Below are 19,312 nucleotides of genomic sequence, written 5' to 3' on the forward strand. Positions count from 1 at the left end.
GTTATTTTAATAAATAATTTATTATTTTACATAATATATTCTTAATGGTCTTCATATATTTTTCACTAATTTTATAACAACATTTATTTTTTGATATTTTTTTCTTTAAATTTCTTTTAATATATGTGATCCTCAATTTCCCTCCATCTATTATTAAATAAAATAATACTCCATCTACTATCAAAAAAAATTTATTTTTTTAATTCTCATATTATAGAAACTTCATTTAAAGAACATAAAGAATATGGTTTGTCACGTAGTTTCAATTCACAAATAATTGTAAAAAAATGATTTTATTTTTTGTATTTTATTTGCTGTTGCCTGTGGTCCTCTAACTTGTATCCATATAAGTTACTAAAAGTAAGCTAAAAGGACAGTTGTGTTGAGTAAATTATTATTGTGACACTAAAAAATAGAAGTAGCTATGACAGTGTAAGTGTCATGGCTGGCACTACCTAACTTACCAGAAATGTAAGGTTCATATTAACATATTCATTTAAGATTTTGTAGGTTAGATTTCTTTGATTTCTCAACTTTTGTTTATTCTACTTGGTTTTTCATGTAATTTTTAAACTATTTTTGGATAATGGAGTCGTGAGGATTTTCAAGCTGGCTCTATCACTCACTATCAATTTGAGCTTTTGGTTAATATTAGATTTCGCAGTTTCACTGGTTATATTTATTTCTTTATTTAGTTTTTTAATAAAAGATATAATTTGTCATTTAATTCTCCTCATATAGACCATCATTTAAATGTTCATATTATTATCATTGTAGATATTTACTTTGAAATTTGTAAGTTCTAAATATGTAAAAGGATTAGAGCAATAATAATAATTGTCACATGTACGTTAAAACATTATAAAACTACCATCAAAGCTTAAATTGATAAAATAAATATTTTTCGTATTTAAAATTAATTTTATCTATATATATTTTTTATTTGCACTTGTAAATGTAATTATGTATCCTTTAATTAAACTAGACTCCATCTTTATTAGTTGTTGAAGGAGGTTCAAGCTTGCTTACGTCATGACTCGACTCATAATTTGATAAAAAAAAACTATTAATGTTAAATTATATTACATATGACACAGAACTATAACGACCAAGTTGATTCTTTACGTATATAAAATAAGTGTTCGACTCACCATATACAAGGAATATAAAATTCTCCGATAAATGGAATTAGCCACACACAATTATTTACCTATAACATTGTGGGACAATTTACTAAGCTCTAACTTGTTTTTCTTAATGAATTTTTCCGCTTTGACATCTACAAAGACATCATCTTGTTGTTGTTGTTGTTCTAACTCGCCCATTTGTTTAATAAAATCGTCGGTTTTAAGATCAGCATTATCATCGATTTTAATATGCTAATTCTTCCGTATGATGAATCGCTCTGCTTCTACATCGATGTCATTTTGAAATTTTGTAGGATAAGTATTTTCTTCGGGAACTTGCTTGTATTAAGGATGCCCCAAGGATTAGAACCATTGAACTTCCTAGGAGGTGATAACAAATGAGAGAAATATATCTCTACCTCGTTTATTTTGGTCATGTACGTTCTATAAAAAATATATATAGATCGTCATACACAAACATTATTACGATACTTACGTTTATGTATTAAGGTAGGTTTTATAGCTGGATTTGTATATGTTTTACTTCATTAAAAAAAATATGTAATTTAACTTCTAAAACTTGATAATCCATAAAGCAATAATTAGGTAAACTATATAGAAACTTCTATAAGGATAATAATAATATTGATTACTTTTCTTTCACAAAATAATGTTTTTAAAGTTTCAGATTCTCACTCAACCCCTTGAAACTACAATTCTAACAATATCGTCTACGTACATATGGTGTTACAAGTTTGCATTATTTGAGCTATACCTACCAATTATGTATTTGCGGTTTAGTAATGATTCGCTGTTAGTGATTATCGAAAAAATTTTAGTTCACACGAAAAATCGCTATATTGTCAATGATTTTTCATCATTTTAATGAACGAATTTATACAAAATCAGAAAAGATTGCTGATATGTAATAGTGTATTATTTTTATATTTTATATTTTACAGTATTTTATACAAGTACTATGCAATGTATTTATGTAAAAACATGTTATTTTTACGTAAGTATGCTGATGACTCTATGATTAACCTAGATTATGCTTTTCAAGTAGATATGGCAAAGAATAAAGCTTTACTTTCTTATACTCCTATGATTTAACTATAGAACTAAAGCACAATTATGTGTAAATAACTTCATAACATCATAATTCTTTGCTTTGAAAATAATGTTTAGCTGAATCTAGATTTTTAAGCTAAATTAATCTAAATAGCACATAAAAAAGCTTTTAATAAAATAAATTAGCGAATATTCATAGAATTCTGTTCTTTGGTTTTAGAATTTTTACGTCATATATGAAAATGAAAACTTAAATAATATTCAAATTTTAAAGAATTTAATACTAATGGGTTAGATTGAGCCTAACGGATTGTTGAATTGGCATAACTCATTAAAACGCTTGCGTGATGGGGTAAAAAATGAAAACTATTACTATTAAGATGATCTATTATGTTGAATTAGAAAAATAACTAGATATTTATTCTGTGTCAAATACAGATAATCTAAAAATTATATCAAAATAATTTAGTTTTTAACTCTAAAATATTTGCCTAATTTTCATCACTTGGTATTAAATATAATCAAACGTTTTTCACGAAGTTTCAAAGACCAAATCGAAAGTTATCTAATTTCATAGCGCAGGAGAAATTTTGTAAAACGAGAGCGATTAGATCTTTCAGGTTAATATGTATTCTCTGTAGTGACTTTTGATGTTTTCACTTCATATTTATCTGATAATGGAACGGCGGGGAGAAATGAAATATGTATAAACTAGGAACCAAAATTATTGCTATATATAATATTACCATATGACTAATATTCAATCGATCATAAAATAAGTCTTCATACATTTAAGGATCACAACCTATTGATACATTAGTTTAAAATCTTTAACTTTAATTAAATGACTTTAAGTTGTTATAAGGACATCATTAATAGAAGTAAGTACATGTATATTTACATATAAGCTCGATATTAAACTATAATGCACCATTCAGATCTTTTTTGGACTTGTCGAGGTTGAGGCCCTCATAATTTATTTTTGGAAAAATTACCGTGAATAATACAATATTTTGTTATTTTTCCCTCTAAGTTGGTATTATTCATAATTAATCAATAGTTAATATTATTGTAGGAAAATTAACAAAAATTATATTATTTACGGTAATTTTTCTTTTATTTTTTTATATCAAAAATCTTGTCCGATCCTCTTCTATATAGGTTTCGATTATTTCATTTAACAATTTTATAATAAGTTGGTCGTCCTACAAAAACTGTTCAAGATCAACCGGTGCAAGCAAGATGGTTAGGCAATTCATTGATATATTTAGGATTATAATCAGCATGCATTACTAAAAGATATTTTGGACGACTACCTAACACTATGTTAATTAATAATCTATGATCCAATACAAAATGGTTATAAGATCATACTACAAGCTGAGCTGCAAAGCAACTAATGTTTATAACTCGCAACTAAAACCATACTAGTCACTTTCACTTACCTATAAAACTAAATTTTACCATTTTAGGGTTTACAACATTGGGTCAACAAGTATGAAAAGTCAAAAGAATGTTTTTTTTTTTTTTTTTTTTCACTTTTTTAGGTATAGACGCTTTTTTTTTTTTTTTTTTTTTTTAAAAAAAAAAAAAAACTAGGAGAATATTATGACTTCAGCAAGTCTTGCTTGTAACGGTTTTGTGAAACACAAAACCATATAATTAGTTTATTTTTCTAATTAATCGCTTTAAGGTTATAAGCGATCACTTTAAGGGAGCGTTTGGCATATATGGGATTTCAAGGAGGGAATGAAACTTTGGCCTAAAAAAGTTAAAATTTTGATTTCTTTAAAGAGAATTGGAATAGGAAATGGTATTAAAAAATGAGAAAGTTTCCAAGATAAGTCTTGAGGAGGGTAGTATTTTAGTTGACACTTTTATTTTTTGTCTTTTTTCTAAGTTCCTAATATGACAAATAAGGAATAAGACACTTTTTATCTTGAAAGTCTCATCTTAAAAGTCTCGTGTTAAGGTCTCACAAGTCCTACTCTCTTGTGCCAAACACCCCCTAAGTATACACAACTATATATTTAGGATTGAAAAGTGTATTGAATTGAGTGAAAAATGTAAATGGCATAAAAGGGGTGAATAAAAGAGAGTAAATGCATCTAGATTTGCCCAAAAACCAACAAGATTAACTAAAATTAAATATGACTCGATTCTATCCAAAACAACCAACATCTAAAAATAAAATTAATTGCTAAAATATTTAGATATGCACAATAATTAAAGATAACCAGAAACGAAATATCAAACATAAAATCGCCCTAACACTCTAACTTAAACTTCTATATGCATCAATAATTTTTGCTTGAATAGCAAAAGTTGCCTTTGTTTTGTCATGGCCTTCATTAGTGGAGGGTGTAGCTATTGAATGGCCAGAGGCCATTAAAAACCCATGAAGCTGTAAACAGCCCATTCAAAACAGGTTGGGTTGTTATATTACAAATGGGCTGGCCCTTTAAAGGGTAGTCTGGTTCAGATTAACGGGTGCATACGTAAAATGAATTTTTGAAATTCTTGAGTGAAAAAAAAAAATTAATTAAATAAACTAACATTTAAACTTTTTCTAAAAGTAAGCGTCCAAACCCCAAAGCTGTGCTTTGGAGCTGTTCGCAGTTACTAACTGCGAACAGCATATAAGACAAACTAGCTGTTCGCAGTTGGTAACTGCAAACAGTTCAAAAAACACAAAATAGCTGTTCGCAGTTAGACTGCGAACAGCAAAAAGACAAAATAGTTGTTCGCAGTTACTAACTGCGAACAGCTATTTTGTCTTTTTTGACCTGTTCGCAGTTACTAACTGCGAACAGCTCCAAAGCACAGCTTTGGGGTTTGGATGCTTACTTTTAGAAAAAGTTTAAATGTTAGTTTATTTAATTAATTTTTTTTTTTTCACTCAAGAATTTCAAAAATTCATGTAAAATCATAGTTAGTGTACCACACGAGTTTTAGCCTCTTGGTTGCAAAAGTATTGGTTTTTAAAAACTAAGGGCATGTTTTTTTCGATCTGAATTAACTAAAGTCTTATTTGATTTGATCTGATTCAGTCTGATCTTACGTGCAGTCTACTATCCCATTTACACCATTTGATTTTAATTTAAATTTTTAAGTAAGGATATCTAATTTTTTCAATTACTCCATAAATAATTGTCTAGGTGTATTAAATTAAATACAGTTATCAAGTAGGTTGACGATTTTAGAAAAAAAAAAACGGTTGACGATGACAATTCTTTGCCATATACTAACGCCTTACATTTTTGAAATATAAAAAAATTTCATTTGTTTTGTACACAATTCTTTGGAGTATATATGGGCTATTATAAGGTTGGAGTCGATTTAGGCTCAGTTAGTTCAACTAATGTTAGCTCACTAAAATATTTTTTTTTGATTGAAATTGATTTTACAAATTAAAATTGATTATTACTAAGTGTAACTTATTTAAACTAATTAATACCGATTTATACTGGTTGAAACTGAGTTTTATTGATTGTATTCGATTTTTAGTTATAAATTATAATCGAGTTTTAATATTGCAACTTATTATTACTTATTATAACTGATTTTTACCGTGTGTAACATATTTTTATTAATTAAACCTGATTAAAACTTAAATTTACAAATTGCTTATTGTTTTAGGTGAACAAAACAAACCTTTAGTATGCAGATCGGTTAAAAGTTAGGGTCAAATAAAGGTGGGGAGAACTAGTTAGAATTAGGATCGGTTCAATTAGTTGATATTAGTTGGAAAAGGCCTGTTTTAAATTTGAAAATTTAATCATAAATCGACCCAATTGATGAAAGCTCGTAAATGGAGGAAAAGAAGAGGAATATTAGGAGACCGAGGAATAAGAAGAAGAAAAAAGAATTTCTATACAAACCCAAATCATTTTGTAAGACAACAATTTTTATCTAAGAGTTGTATTACAATTTTCATTAAGTTAATCGTTGGCTTAAATATAATTTTACTCAATGGCAAAATTATTGTTTCAGATGATGATTATATTTAAAAATTTATTTTTAAAATTATTTTGCTTTTGAAGTTTATTTTTCTAATAAAATTTAAATAAAACCTATTTTTTAAAATGGTAAACTTTAAGTTCACCTTTGTCTTTATAATGAATAAAAATAAGTTTTTCTAAAGCTAATCTTTATAGGATATTAGTTTACAATCTTATCTTCAACGGAAAGTTCTAGTTTTACTTTTTTGAGTGGGAAGTTAATTTGATGAGTTTATTTTCAGTCTTTCACCTTTACTAAAACTCTCTCTAATCTCTTGTTCTTATTAACATTTTTAGAGTAATGGTGGTTATCTAATATATTCCGCTTATAGAAAAGTTATGGATAGGGTTTGAGGAGAGAAAGACGACAACTCATACCCATAAAGGAGAGTACGGTCAAAGAATTCTTCCGATTCGAGAAAAATAAAGAGACGTACTATACAGGAAAGATAAATTAAAAGCTTATAAATAAAATAAATAAGTACAACCAACTACAAAATAAAAAAAAAACAAAAAAACTAACAATAGAGAAATGAGAAAAACAAAAAGATCAAAAACACCAAAAGGTAACCTAAGAGGATGTCAGTAAACATTTATAGAGTAAGCATCAATAATTAGAGTAGTTGAAGCATAACATAAAGTTGCCATATTTTAGGTGAGATGTCAATTGTGGATTATGTTATCATGCCCATGATCTTCATCACCATGATTTTTATCCCTATCCTACTTTATTATCTTAAAGTCATGATCAAATACTCTTTCCCATTATACTTTGTTCTCCCATTCTCCTCATCTTATCATGTAGTATATAAAAGAAGGTAGAGACTCTTTGCACTAAACTTCTTTCTTAGCTAAAGGAAAACTCTTGTAAAAGACTCCCAAATAACCCAAAAAATCAAGGGAAAAAATCCTTTGTAATTCCAATTCAAAATAGTTTTATGTCGAGTGAAAAGAAAGACCAACCTATAATTCTCATCTTAATTCAATATTAATTTTTTTATTTTCGGGTAAGGTTAGAGAATTTCTTATTGGTGGAGAGAGGGAATTAATGTTTCTTGTAAATGATGAAAATCAATCTTTTATTAGAAGGGAAAAACAAAAATCTTCAACCACTATACTAACTGTACCAACCCATGATTCTTAGCTTAATTTAACACTATTTTTTTATCCGAGAATAGGCTAAACAATCTATACAGTCTAGAGGAGATGGAATCAATCCTTTTCTAACTTAATTCAACACTAATTTCTTTTAAAAAAAATTATAGGATAGACTAAGGGAAGGGGTCAAGACTTTTTCTAGAGAATGTGATATTTGTTCAAACTGAAACAAAATCCGATTTTTCTAATTTAACACTATTAATACAACTATTTAGTGCTAATATAACAAAAAGTGTGTTTTAGTATTACTAATTATGCATGTTTACACAATTTGCAAGGTGGTGATCAAGAAGATAAATTAGTGTAAAAATGGAGTCAAATGAAGGAGGAATGAAGATAGAAATTCCAGAAAATAATTCAACAAGTCCAAGAGGATTAACAAGGCAAGCTAGCAATGGAAGTTCAAAAGTAAGCAGTTGTCTTTGTTCTCCAACTACTCATGCTGGCTCTTTTAGATGCCGTCTTCATCGATCTCCAACCCTTCAACGCACCAAAAGTGTTGATCCTCCTGCATCTTCTAAGCCAAATCATGCTGCAATTAATGTTATTTATCATCATTTATGAACTCTAGATCATCATATGATTTCATTGTGATAATATTTACGACATGATCATGTTAATCATGTATGTGTTCTTTTAATTGATGATTATATATGTTTTGCTATTGATGTGTTATTGCTATTGTGTCTTGTTCATATTTAGAATCTTGGGTTCGCATATATATATATATATATATATATATATATATATATATATATATATATTATATATATATATATATATATATATATATATATATATATTATATATATATATTATATATATATATATATATATATATATATATATATATATATATATATATATTATTAATATAGGCGAACCCAAGATTCTAAATATGAACAATATATATATATATATATATATATATATATATATATATATATATATATATATATATATATATATATATATATATATATATATATATATATATATATATATATATATATATATATATATATATATATATATATATATATATATATATAAATTTAGTGTTAATTTTGCTTAGATTTAAGTTTCTTGTTTCGATTAGGAGCCCAATTCAAGACCAGGCCAACAGTAAATTCGGTTACTCGGTCGGGTTATGGGTTGGGTTTTATCGGGTTTGGGTCTTTTTAGGTAATATGACACTTTGGATCGAGTAGGTTCAGGTACGGGTGTAAACAATTGCGGGTCTATGTCGGGTTAATATCACACCAGATCGGTTTCAGTTTCGAATCATGTCAATTTCAGTTTTAATTTATATCGGGTTAGGTTAATACAGTTCAAATCTAAATTGGTTATACAGCAGTTGAATCGAGTTCGATTAGACTATGGGTCGGGTCAATTTTCGTTTTAGGTTAACGTCGAGTCGGGTTATTTTGGATTCGGGTTCACTTCGAATTGATTATATCATTTTGGATTCAGGTTTACTTTGAATCGTTTATATCATTTTTAAGGTTGTGATTTGGTTATTCTTCAAATTTTGATTGGTTAAATTTAAGTTCAGTTGAACAAATTTTTTCAACGGCTCCATGCATCCAAGCGTTCCCAGTTCCCACTTTTCATTCCCACACTCCTTGCTAATTGTTTTTCAATTCACAAACCGTTTTTATTGTTTTGGATTCATCAATAATTACACTTTAAAGAAAGTGGTGTTAGAAGCTAACACTAAATGGCTTCTATACTCATCAATTACATAAGGTGTACATTATGGGTCATTTTAACTGGGATTATGTCGAGTATCCATTTGGTTAAAGACGAATTCAAATTGTAACAATTCGGGTTCAAATCGAGTTCGATTAACTATTTTGTCGGATTAATCTTAGGTGTGGATTATGGGTCACTTGTGTGGATTATGTCGAGTACCTATCGGGTTAAAGATGGGTTCGAGTTGTGGGTTGTTCTCGAGTCGGGTTTCGGTCGGTTATGAGTCTAAAATAATCGGGTTCATGTCGAGTTATAGGTAACCATCGGGTCGAGTTTCGGTTGATTACAGGTCACCACACCTCGGGTCAACAACGGGTCGGATACAGGTCGATTTCAAACTGTATTACAGGTTGAGTCTATTTTTTACAGTCCTAGTCCAGATAGAATGTTATTGTAAAAAAATCATCTCATGTTATATGAGACTGTCTCACCATAAGATGGGCCCATATATTAGCCTATTTTTTAATTGATTACTTTAAGATCGTAAGTGATCGTTTTAAGGTTATAAATAATCATTCTCAAATTATAAAAAATGATTTTTTTAAATTATAAGTGATCACTTCAACGTTATAAGTGATCACTTTAAAACATAAAGTATGTATTGGGCCAACCCAATAAAAATAGTCTCACCGTGAGACCGTCTTATTTAAGAGTTAGTGATAAATTTATTAAGAGAATTTCCAACTAAAATTATACTAAATGGGTTGATAAAGTAAGGATCAATAACTTAACTATATTCCTAATTTCCTTACCATCATCATCATCATCCTACCCAATATATCCCGCTCATAGAAAAAAACTATGGACAGAGTTTGGGGAGGGAAGAACGGCGGCAACTCATACCCATAAAGTAAAGCGCGACCAAAGGAGTCCCCCGGCTCGAGAAAGCTATGGAGACCTAGCTACACGAAAAAGATAAAATAAACGCCTATAAATAGAATAAATAAGTAGATCCACCTACAAAATAAAAGGTATTAGAAAAACTAATAAAAGAAGCGAGAGGAGCAAGATGGCAAGAACACAAAGAAGTAATCTACGAGGACATTAGTAGTTTAAAACATGGATATGACGTCTCCAACTACCTCTATCCCTAGTCAGGCCCTCGGAGAGGTTTAACTCACGTAAGTCAACTTTTATTTGCTCATCCCAAGTTCTCCTAGGTCTTCCTCGACTCCTCTTACCCTCTACTATAATGCTTTCTACTCTCCTCACAGGGGTGGCAAGAGTCTTTCTCTGCATATGTCCAAACCATCTCAATCTATTTTCGCACATTTTTCTAGAATAAGGGGTTACCCCTAGTTTGTCCCTAAACTCTTGGTTCCTAATTCGAACCATCAATGTGTGTCCACACATCCACCTCAGCATACGCATTTCTGTAACTTCCATTTTATGTTAAAAAATCTTCTTTACAGGCCAACATTTAGTCTCATATAGCAGAGCAGGTCTGATTGTCGTCCGGTAGAATTTTCCTTTTAACTTGCTTGGAAATTCCCTATCACATAGCACCGCGGTGACTACTCGCCACTTGATCCAACCCGCTTGTATACGATGATTTACATCCTTGTCAATCTCTCCATCCCTTTGAATGATCGATTTCAAATACTTGTACTTGGTCGTACATTTAACAACTACTTCAACAATGGAAACCTGTAACACCCCGATATTTTCCCGATATTTTCTTCCCGATATATTTAATAATTCACTAGTAATATTATTTCTATATATATATTTTATTTATTATTGGGCTTGGTCATGAGATTTGCAATCCTTTTTGGCAATTAGAATTATTTGGGCCCAAACTTTTCCTTAACCCATCTTTTCTTTTCAAAAAAAAAAGAAAGAAAATAGGAGGGACTCTTGGTGGAGCTTGTAACTCCCTTAGGGTAATGAAGGATCAAGGCATTAATCCCATATAATTAACCCTTCTTAATTCCTAAATTATTTTCATATTGACATCCTTTCAAAATTCCTCCTAATTCACGTTCCTAACTCCATCACACTTCATCATTTCGTGTTTTCCTTTACAATTGTAAGTGTAATTCTTAATCTATGTTGAATCTTAAGTTTTAATTTAAAATTCTATGATTATTATATGTTTTATCTTATAATTCATGTTTACTTTATGAATTTAAAATTTCATGTATGATTTTGGGATGTATTTTTCTATCTAAATTGATGAAGAATGTTTCTTTTTAGGGTTTTAGATATGTTTATATGTGTGTGAAGGATGATTGTAAAGTATATATATATAAAAAAAATGGATGCTAATAGAAAAATGTATGTGGTGTTAGAAATTTATTTTATTGATTAATAGGAGGAATTTATAATGTTGTTAGACAAATATATATAAATATATATGTGATGTGTGTGTGTGTACATTGTGTAAAAAGAATTATTTTTGAGGAATAAAAATTAATTTCATAGATGGTCATGAAAATTATGTAAATAGTCGTTTAGATTTAATAGGAAATAAAGCATTGAAATTTATATTTTTGTGATAAAAAAAAATGAAATGACAAAATCCCTTAGGTTTGGAAAATGGTGAAAAAAGGTGTTTTTGGAACATTTTTGGCTTTGAAATTAGGTTAAAAATACTTATACTATGTTATAAATTATGGAAATTGGTACCCGGGGGTTTTGACGCCTTCCGGACGCAACGGTGAAGTCGGATTTTCAGTTTGACAGTTTTAAGTTGTGTTTCTGGACAGATTATGTATGCTGTCCTGTTTTGTGTGTTTACCATGTTATAGTATGTGATGGATGTTCATGATGTGTGTGGTATTCTAGGTGTGGGTGTAATTGTATATGTGTGTTATGGATGATTTGAGGAAAATGTGTATGTGTGCTTATTTCCCGAATACGATTGAACCTTGTAGGAAGTCGATTCGTGACCGGGAATTGATTAAGACGCTTGTGAATTGGTTATCTTGCTTAAGGTATGTACACGCAGTGTGGTTCGCATTAGTCCGATGTATCATATAATAATGGTATACAAAAGTAAGGCATGGATATATAGTACGGATAATGTTATCTTTCGAATAAATAATTTTTATACATTGTTTTGATAAGCAGAGGTAGTATGACCTCACTAACCTTAAAGTGGATGTAGTATGACGTCAATTGGTGGAAATGAATTACTCGCGGTATATGGGGGCATTATGAGCCACCGCGGGGGTATGCATACTTAACCATAGGCACCGAAGTAAGGCGAGTGTCTATGGTAGAGACTTGCTTAGGGGTTAGCTCCCCCTAATGTATTGTCTCACTTATGGAGATTGGAGTGTACCGGCAGTATGGCTGGATAGTACAGCAGTATGGCTGACTAACCTTTATATGAAAATAATTATTCTTTATTAGCATGATCAAAGCGTACTTTTCTGCGAATTGACAGCTATTGAATTAAGTCTTTCTCTTGTTGTAATTAATTATTTGTTATGCGACGTTAGCTGACGTGTACTTTTGGTCTTAACGACCCTGCGATGATGTTGTTTCCTATCTGGGCAATGACTAGCAGTAAGTTAAGTTGCAGGTCTGGGGAGTGAGGATTGTCCCTTGGAGAAATAAACCGTTAGGATACAGAAGTCTTGATAAGAACTTCTAATAAAGTTTAAAGAATATTTGGTTTTATGAGGCGATTTTGTTCTCAAGTTGTAATAAGTTGATTTAATTTTTCGTTCTTATCCGCTGCTAAGAATTTCTTATATCTAGTAGTTCATAATAACACTAATGAAACTCGATCCGCAAGCTTCCCTTAATTTCAAATCCGTTTTTAACTGCCTTCTAACATCCTGGTTTGACTCGGACGATATACACTTGTTTTTAAAAGGTCATCTTCTCTTTTCGTACGATCCGAGTTATTCCGAGATGTTACAAAACCTCTGGGTCATCTACCGGTGCTGTCCCGCTAAAGTCACAACGCAAATACTCGGTCTTCGTACAACTAATGCGCAGCCCTTTACTTTCTAAAGTTTCCTCCACTCATCCAATTTATTACTAAGCTCCTAAATTTTCTTTACCCAAAATCAGTTTTCTCACTAATTCTTAAATGAGACGATCTCACAGTGAGACTATTTTTGTAGGGCTCGCCATATTTCTTCAACTTTAATCATCACATTTTCTTCAAAATATTTATTCCAATGTATTACCAATGCCATAATTACAAAAGAAAAAAATGACTAACAATTACATAATAATACAGATTAGAAACGATAAAAGTTAATTTAGTACTTTGATTCATGTTTTTAAAACACAAATTTCACGTGATTTTATCTAATATAATGACATTTTTATAAATAAAAAAAATATAATTGCCCTAATTGATCACATATTTTGAAATTTAGTCAAATAAGTATTTATTTAACCAAAAACTTAACATTTGGTTTATCACATGGAAAAATTGAAAGCTCAAGGTCACCACACGGGTTTAAAATAACATTTATCTATCATGTGAAAAAGTCAAAAACTCACGGTCGCCGGTTGAAATTTCATAAAAAAAAAGAATATGGATTTGAACTTGAACCCATTACATTTACAGCTACTCTCTTGAGAGACCGTCTCTTTGAGAGATATATCTTAAGTCCAGCCCATTAGAGATTAATGCCTACTTACCGTATTCTAATGCCTACTCACATTATCCTTAATACTCACTTATCGTATTCTTAATGCCTATTTTTTATATCTTAAATGAGTATTTACATAATTCTTAATGTCTACTTAGAATATTTAAAAAAAATATATAATAGGTTGACCCAATTAAAAATATTCTTTCAAATAGACCGTCTCTCACAAGAATTTGTGTTACACTTAAAAAACTCACCTTGTCATTTTTTTTGAAGGAAAAACTCACCTTGTCATGTGTATTCAAATAACTTGCCTATTATATTTTTTTTAATTTTATATTTTATACGATTTAATATTGATAGAGACTTTAATTATGAATTACAATCGGGCCTAAACATGCTCACCCGTATTTACTTGGGTCATTGGGTCGATTTGGAGACATGTGTTTTTGATCAGTTCAAATTCAGGTCTTGTGTCCACATGGCTTTTAATAATTGTAGATCCATTTTAAAGTGTGGTCAAATCGAATGTGGTTTTAAGGTCGGATAAATGTTAAATTATCAGATTTGTTTTAAACACCTCTCCTTGCCCAAAATTCACTGGTGGTTAAGAACATCATCATCATCATACCCAATATATCCCCCTCATAAGAACTATGGTCAGGGTCTCGAGAGGGAAGAAAGACAGCAACTCAAACCCATAAAGAAGAGTGCGATTAAAGAGTCCCTTAGCTCAAGAATATTTAGGGTTATCAAATATATTTAGCAAGCCCTATTCAATGTATAAGTTTCAATCTCAAACTTTCAGCAAGCCCTATTCAATGTACATGGAAGAATCAATCTACAATAAAATGAATGATTGACAAAGAGTGATTTGGTTTATAATCTAAAACTAACATGCTTTTGGAGAATCAATTAGTCATTACAAACTATAGTGTCTTGGTAGAAAATATATCTTGTCTCCCATTCTTATTTTTCCTGTACGAACTTAATCATTGATTTTCCTCTCACCTTCCCGGGTACACCTTTGCTTTAGCATCAATATTTAACTTGACTCAATAATTCGATTGCAATCACTAATTTAGCTTAAATTATTATACACTAATTCAAAGCTAGAATATTACATTATAAGCGTGCGTTATATTATTGGGATTAAGACATTGATAATATTGAGAATTATATTTATCGGTTGGAGTAGAGGTTGAAAGTTTTCCTTTAAACCTTTGTGGCAATAGGGATTCAATTCTCACAGATAAGAGTAATATATACAATATCTTGGAGCTTTAACTACTATTTAAGCTTTTAATTAAGTTAGTTTCTTAATATGGTATCAGAAGTGAACCTGACAGAAGTGTTACGTAACATATTATAAGGCCTTAATCATTAGCTCATTCGAATCGTATTCACCCCTCATTTCAAGTGAAATATTTAACAGTACTATGTATGAGAAGGATATGTATTGCGTTTACATTTCTAACTGAAAGTCTCTCATCTAAGAGAGTATAATAGAGTATATAACATATCATAATATGGCTTCAACATTAGGTCAAAGCTTTTAGTTGTTGATTTTCAATACTTTGCCATTTACATAAAGTATACATAGTAGTTAGATATGAGAAAATTGAGTACATATTGGATTGCATTACATAATGATAAAAAGGAAAGAAAAAAAAATGGATAGGGACATTATTTTTGATATAATATATGGAAAAATAAACACAACCACATTTATGGTCCCTAATATGATCATACAATTACAACTACCAAATCCTAATTCTTGTGGACTCAAATTGAGAGTATCCCTTAAGAGATTTCTCTTCACTTTATTCAAATAGGGCTACATCAATAATTCACATTTAATTTCCTTTTCCCCTAATTAAAAAAAAAAAAAACTTTACAAAAGTTTCATAGCAGGGTACCGTCAAAAAATTTTCTATATTACGATAATTTAGTTTTCTTCCTTAGTTTTTTGCACTCGTACTTTTGTTGTTGTTGATCGATAACAACTTACAGAACATTCGTTTAGGACGAGTGGGTATTGAACAGAGATTCTTAAACGTTAATCCTTTTGCGAAACTATTTTCTTCTAGGTCATCCTCGGCCAACTTCATCTTAAGGGTTGAGACTTTCGATTTTGTTGATTTAAGGTCCGATACACTCCATTGATCCTCGGCTCCTGGAGTAGTCGTTGTTGTACTTAATGTTCCAATAGGCTTAGATGAACTATCGTCTTGTGCAGCGAGTAATGCCTTGATATTTGGGGGTAGATCGGTGACTTTCTCACTCGCCATGGCTGATCGAGCTTGCTCGAAGAAAAGGACTTGCACTACCACTCTAAGTGGGAGTAACTCATTTTGTGCAGCATGCATACAAGCTTCCATGGACAGTTTTTTGCAGTCTAAGACTCTACACAATCGTTTTCTTTCACTTTTCGTGAGCTCGGGGTGTGCCTGAACATAAAGCTCAATGTTAACTAGACTTTCAAGCTTAAATAATATGAATTTTCGATTCAGATCAAAAATTGACAAATGATTGAAAATCAACATTTCCTTACAACATTCAATTACCACAATGTTATTAAATAACTCCCATCTAAATGGGTTTGGGGTTGAATTTACGCAATCCAGTGTCACATAATTCGCTAATCTTCTCGCAAATTGCAAAAAGCGTATATGGTCGATTCTGGGCTATTTCGGCCATTTTGAACGAATTGCGAATTTAAAAGGCGAATTAACTAGCGAAATATGCAACACTGATGCAACTTTACCTTGTTAGTGATAACAAAAAGGCTGTTTTCGAACTTCACCAACTTTTAATCATAGAATAGTAACAAACCTTATCACCAACTTTCAACATAGAATAGGAACAAACCTTGAGGTAAATATCAATAGCTTTGTAAAGATCATCATGATCAACCCTAGCAAAATCAGGTACACCTTCAGCAATAGCAATCATCATAGATAAAGGCAAATTAGGATCATTAGCAATCTCTTGTAGATACTTATCAACAATCTTAGCAACCTTTAACTTAGCACTATGAGAACCACAAGAAGATCTACTTTCTTGTAACTCAATATCAATATTCTCAGCTGATCTTGACCTATTTCTCCTCTCATACCTTCCTTTACTCCTAGGAGGACTTGTAGGAGGACTCGATCCTTGTGCCATAAACTGCTCTAAAATCACCATAAACACATCATAATCGTACTTGGTTTCACTTAATGATCTGGGTATTAACAAATCTTTTACATTAGCTTCTTCTAATTGGATTCCTACCCTTCTTGCAACCTCCATTTTTAATGATGGAGAAGCATTAAGCAAGTTTGAAGCTTTAAGTAACTTAAGCAAAAAACTACATGAAACAGAGGTTTTTGTAGATGGTAGTAAGCTTATGATTGATTCAAGTAATAATCTATACTTAGTTGTTTTTTCTCCTGTTTTATCCGAATCAATTTCAGGAATTACTTGCTTTGTAGGAAGCCATTTTGATGCATAAACTTGTAATGCTTCTCCTATTATATTTGGAGGAACTTTTCCTCCTGATTTTACTACTATCATTGTTCTCCAATATAGATCAATACCCAACTCAGCCATATCCTCAGCCCACCACCCTTTGTTATTCCTACACGATACGGGCTCGTCTTTCCCACCACCACCACCACCAGCACGACTCGAGCAGGTTCGAGCGAGGCTAATCTTTGATGGGTTAGTTAAGACCCTTGAAGCAATAGCTTCTATACACCTACTAGTGATACCAAGATCATCACATAATGATGGAAATGTTTTTGTGGATTGTAATGTTATAATTGAATCTTTCCACCCTTGAAGAACACAAGAGTTGAGGAAAATTTCAAGTTTATAAATCAAATTCCCTTTTTCTGCTTCTTCTGACATTTGAAGGTATTCAGCTGCACATCTTGCTGATATGATGTTGTGTGCACTTAATGTGATGGTTATTCCATAGCAGAATTTTGCACAGAGTTCAAATGATTCAGCCCCAAATGGAAAATCTTGAAGTTGGATTAGTTGGTGGGGTGATGAGTTTGGGGATTCTGCACATAGTTTCTGTAACTTCAGGCATTTTGACAGCATAGGAAACTGCATGAAAAATTAACCAAAATTCAAACACAATCAGTTAACATGTATCAGTAACCAACGTGATGAAAGGTCACAAGCTCTAGTCTCGTGTGAAAAGGTATGATAGAAATTCAACCATCAAGACATGATAGAATATTCATCACATATACCCTTGAATTTGCTACCGAGGACATAAGCACAAGTATTATACAATAAAAGAAAAATTGGCATTTATAAGGCCCATTTATCGTAGATAATCTTATGTTTGGATTATTTTCTAATAATTTAATATTTGTCATATATTTGACTATAATATACCATATTACCATCATGGGTAATAATAGGTATGTTGCCGGCAAATTAAGACAAATGTTAGATTATTCATAGCAAACTAAGAATAAATATTAAATTAATTGAAAATAATTTAAAAGTGAAATTATTTCCATAAAAAAATCAAAATTATTTCATATATATAGACAAAAATAATAATCAAACTCAGATGGTTAGTGGATAAAACATCCATTCATGACTAAAAGATTAATAGAAGTAGATAATATGTATATGTACCTTGTGAAGCAAATATCTACTAGTTTGAACTTGAATTATGAGATCACTAGACACTTCAGAAGAAACTGCCCTGTTTCATAAGACATTAATTTTCATATAAGAACTATATATATAATAATAATTTGATGAAATAAAATTAAAAATTGCGAAAAAAGAGTTAGAATTGACAAACCTTACAGCTTCAGCAGTGTAGAAAGTATCAGGTTTTGATCCAAGTTTCATAAATTTCATGGCTACAAGTTTAAGAAACAGATAAAAACCCAATTTGTATATTGTAATTATTAGCAAAATATGATCAGAAAATTGGAAAAATAAATGAAATTGAATTGGGAAATTTGTGGGTTTATCATTTTAATAAGCTAAAAGCAAATATAATACCAGAAAATGACAGAAGAAGGGAAATTAAAACAGTAGTGCTGATTTTGGTTTTTATTAGAAGCAAAGCAATAGTGTCACAATGAGAGGGCATCCATTCTTCTATGGCTCTATCTCTCATTAAAGAGAAAAAAAAGAAAAAAAAAAAAAGGGGTTTTATTTTTGGGTTTGGAATTAAAATAAACAAATCAATATAAACAGCTTTAAACAAACATGCACCTCATATATAAATATAAAAATATAAAAAAAAATGTAATTTACTAGAAATTTGCAGTTCCTGAAATTAAAAAAAAGGGAGACTTTAGCTTTATTTGGTATGAGATGAGATAGGAGTATAGAATCCAAGAAAAAAGGAAGGGTGGTGTTCTATTGTCCTCAGTTTTGGGTTGTTGGTTTTGTTGTTATTTTGGGTATATATGGAACTTTTTTCTCCGATTTGTCCTATTTTTTATTTAGTCGGTTTTATTAAATTTTTTTCTTTATTATGATTTATACTTTATCGACATATTTAACTTATCTTTGTTGTGACTCAAACACATTTCTCCAAATTAAAGTGATTGATAATATTTCTAATATAAAAAGCAAATCAGACACTCCAAAACAAATCGAGCGAGTACAAATT

General features: G+C 30.5%; 1 protein-coding gene and 1 long non-coding RNA gene across 2 annotated transcripts; one reads left to right on the top strand and one right to left on the bottom strand.

Annotated features, from left to right (window-relative positions):
- Positions 1-6,888: 6,888 nt before the first annotated feature.
- On the top strand, positions 6,889-8,021 carry LOC130820766 (uncharacterized). The gene is made up of 2 exons (XR_009045251.1): positions 6,889-7,206; positions 7,636-8,021. It is a non-coding gene; the product is annotated as an uncharacterized LOC130820766 (long non-coding RNA).
- A 7,085-nt stretch (positions 8,022-15,106) lies between these two features.
- On the bottom strand, positions 15,107-19,081 carry LOC130821033 (BTB/POZ domain-containing protein At1g67900-like). Its single transcript, XM_057686633.1, has 4 exons — positions 18,488-19,081; positions 18,316-18,385; positions 16,543-17,769; positions 15,107-16,121 (listed from the first exon to the last, which is right to left on the bottom strand). The coding sequence occupies exons 1-4, from the start codon at positions 18,544-18,546 to the stop codon at positions 15,633-15,635; spliced, it is 1,845 nt and encodes a 614-aa protein (XP_057542616.1). The 5' UTR covers positions 18,547-19,081; the 3' UTR covers positions 15,107-15,632.
- Positions 19,082-19,312: the final 231 nt, after the last annotated feature.

This window comes from Amaranthus tricolor, chromosome 8 (assembly GCF_026212465.1).
Source record: "Amaranthus tricolor cultivar Red isolate AtriRed21 chromosome 8, ASM2621246v1, whole genome shotgun sequence".
Lineage (NCBI taxonomy): Eukaryota > Viridiplantae > Streptophyta > Magnoliopsida > Caryophyllales > Amaranthaceae > Amaranthus > Amaranthus tricolor.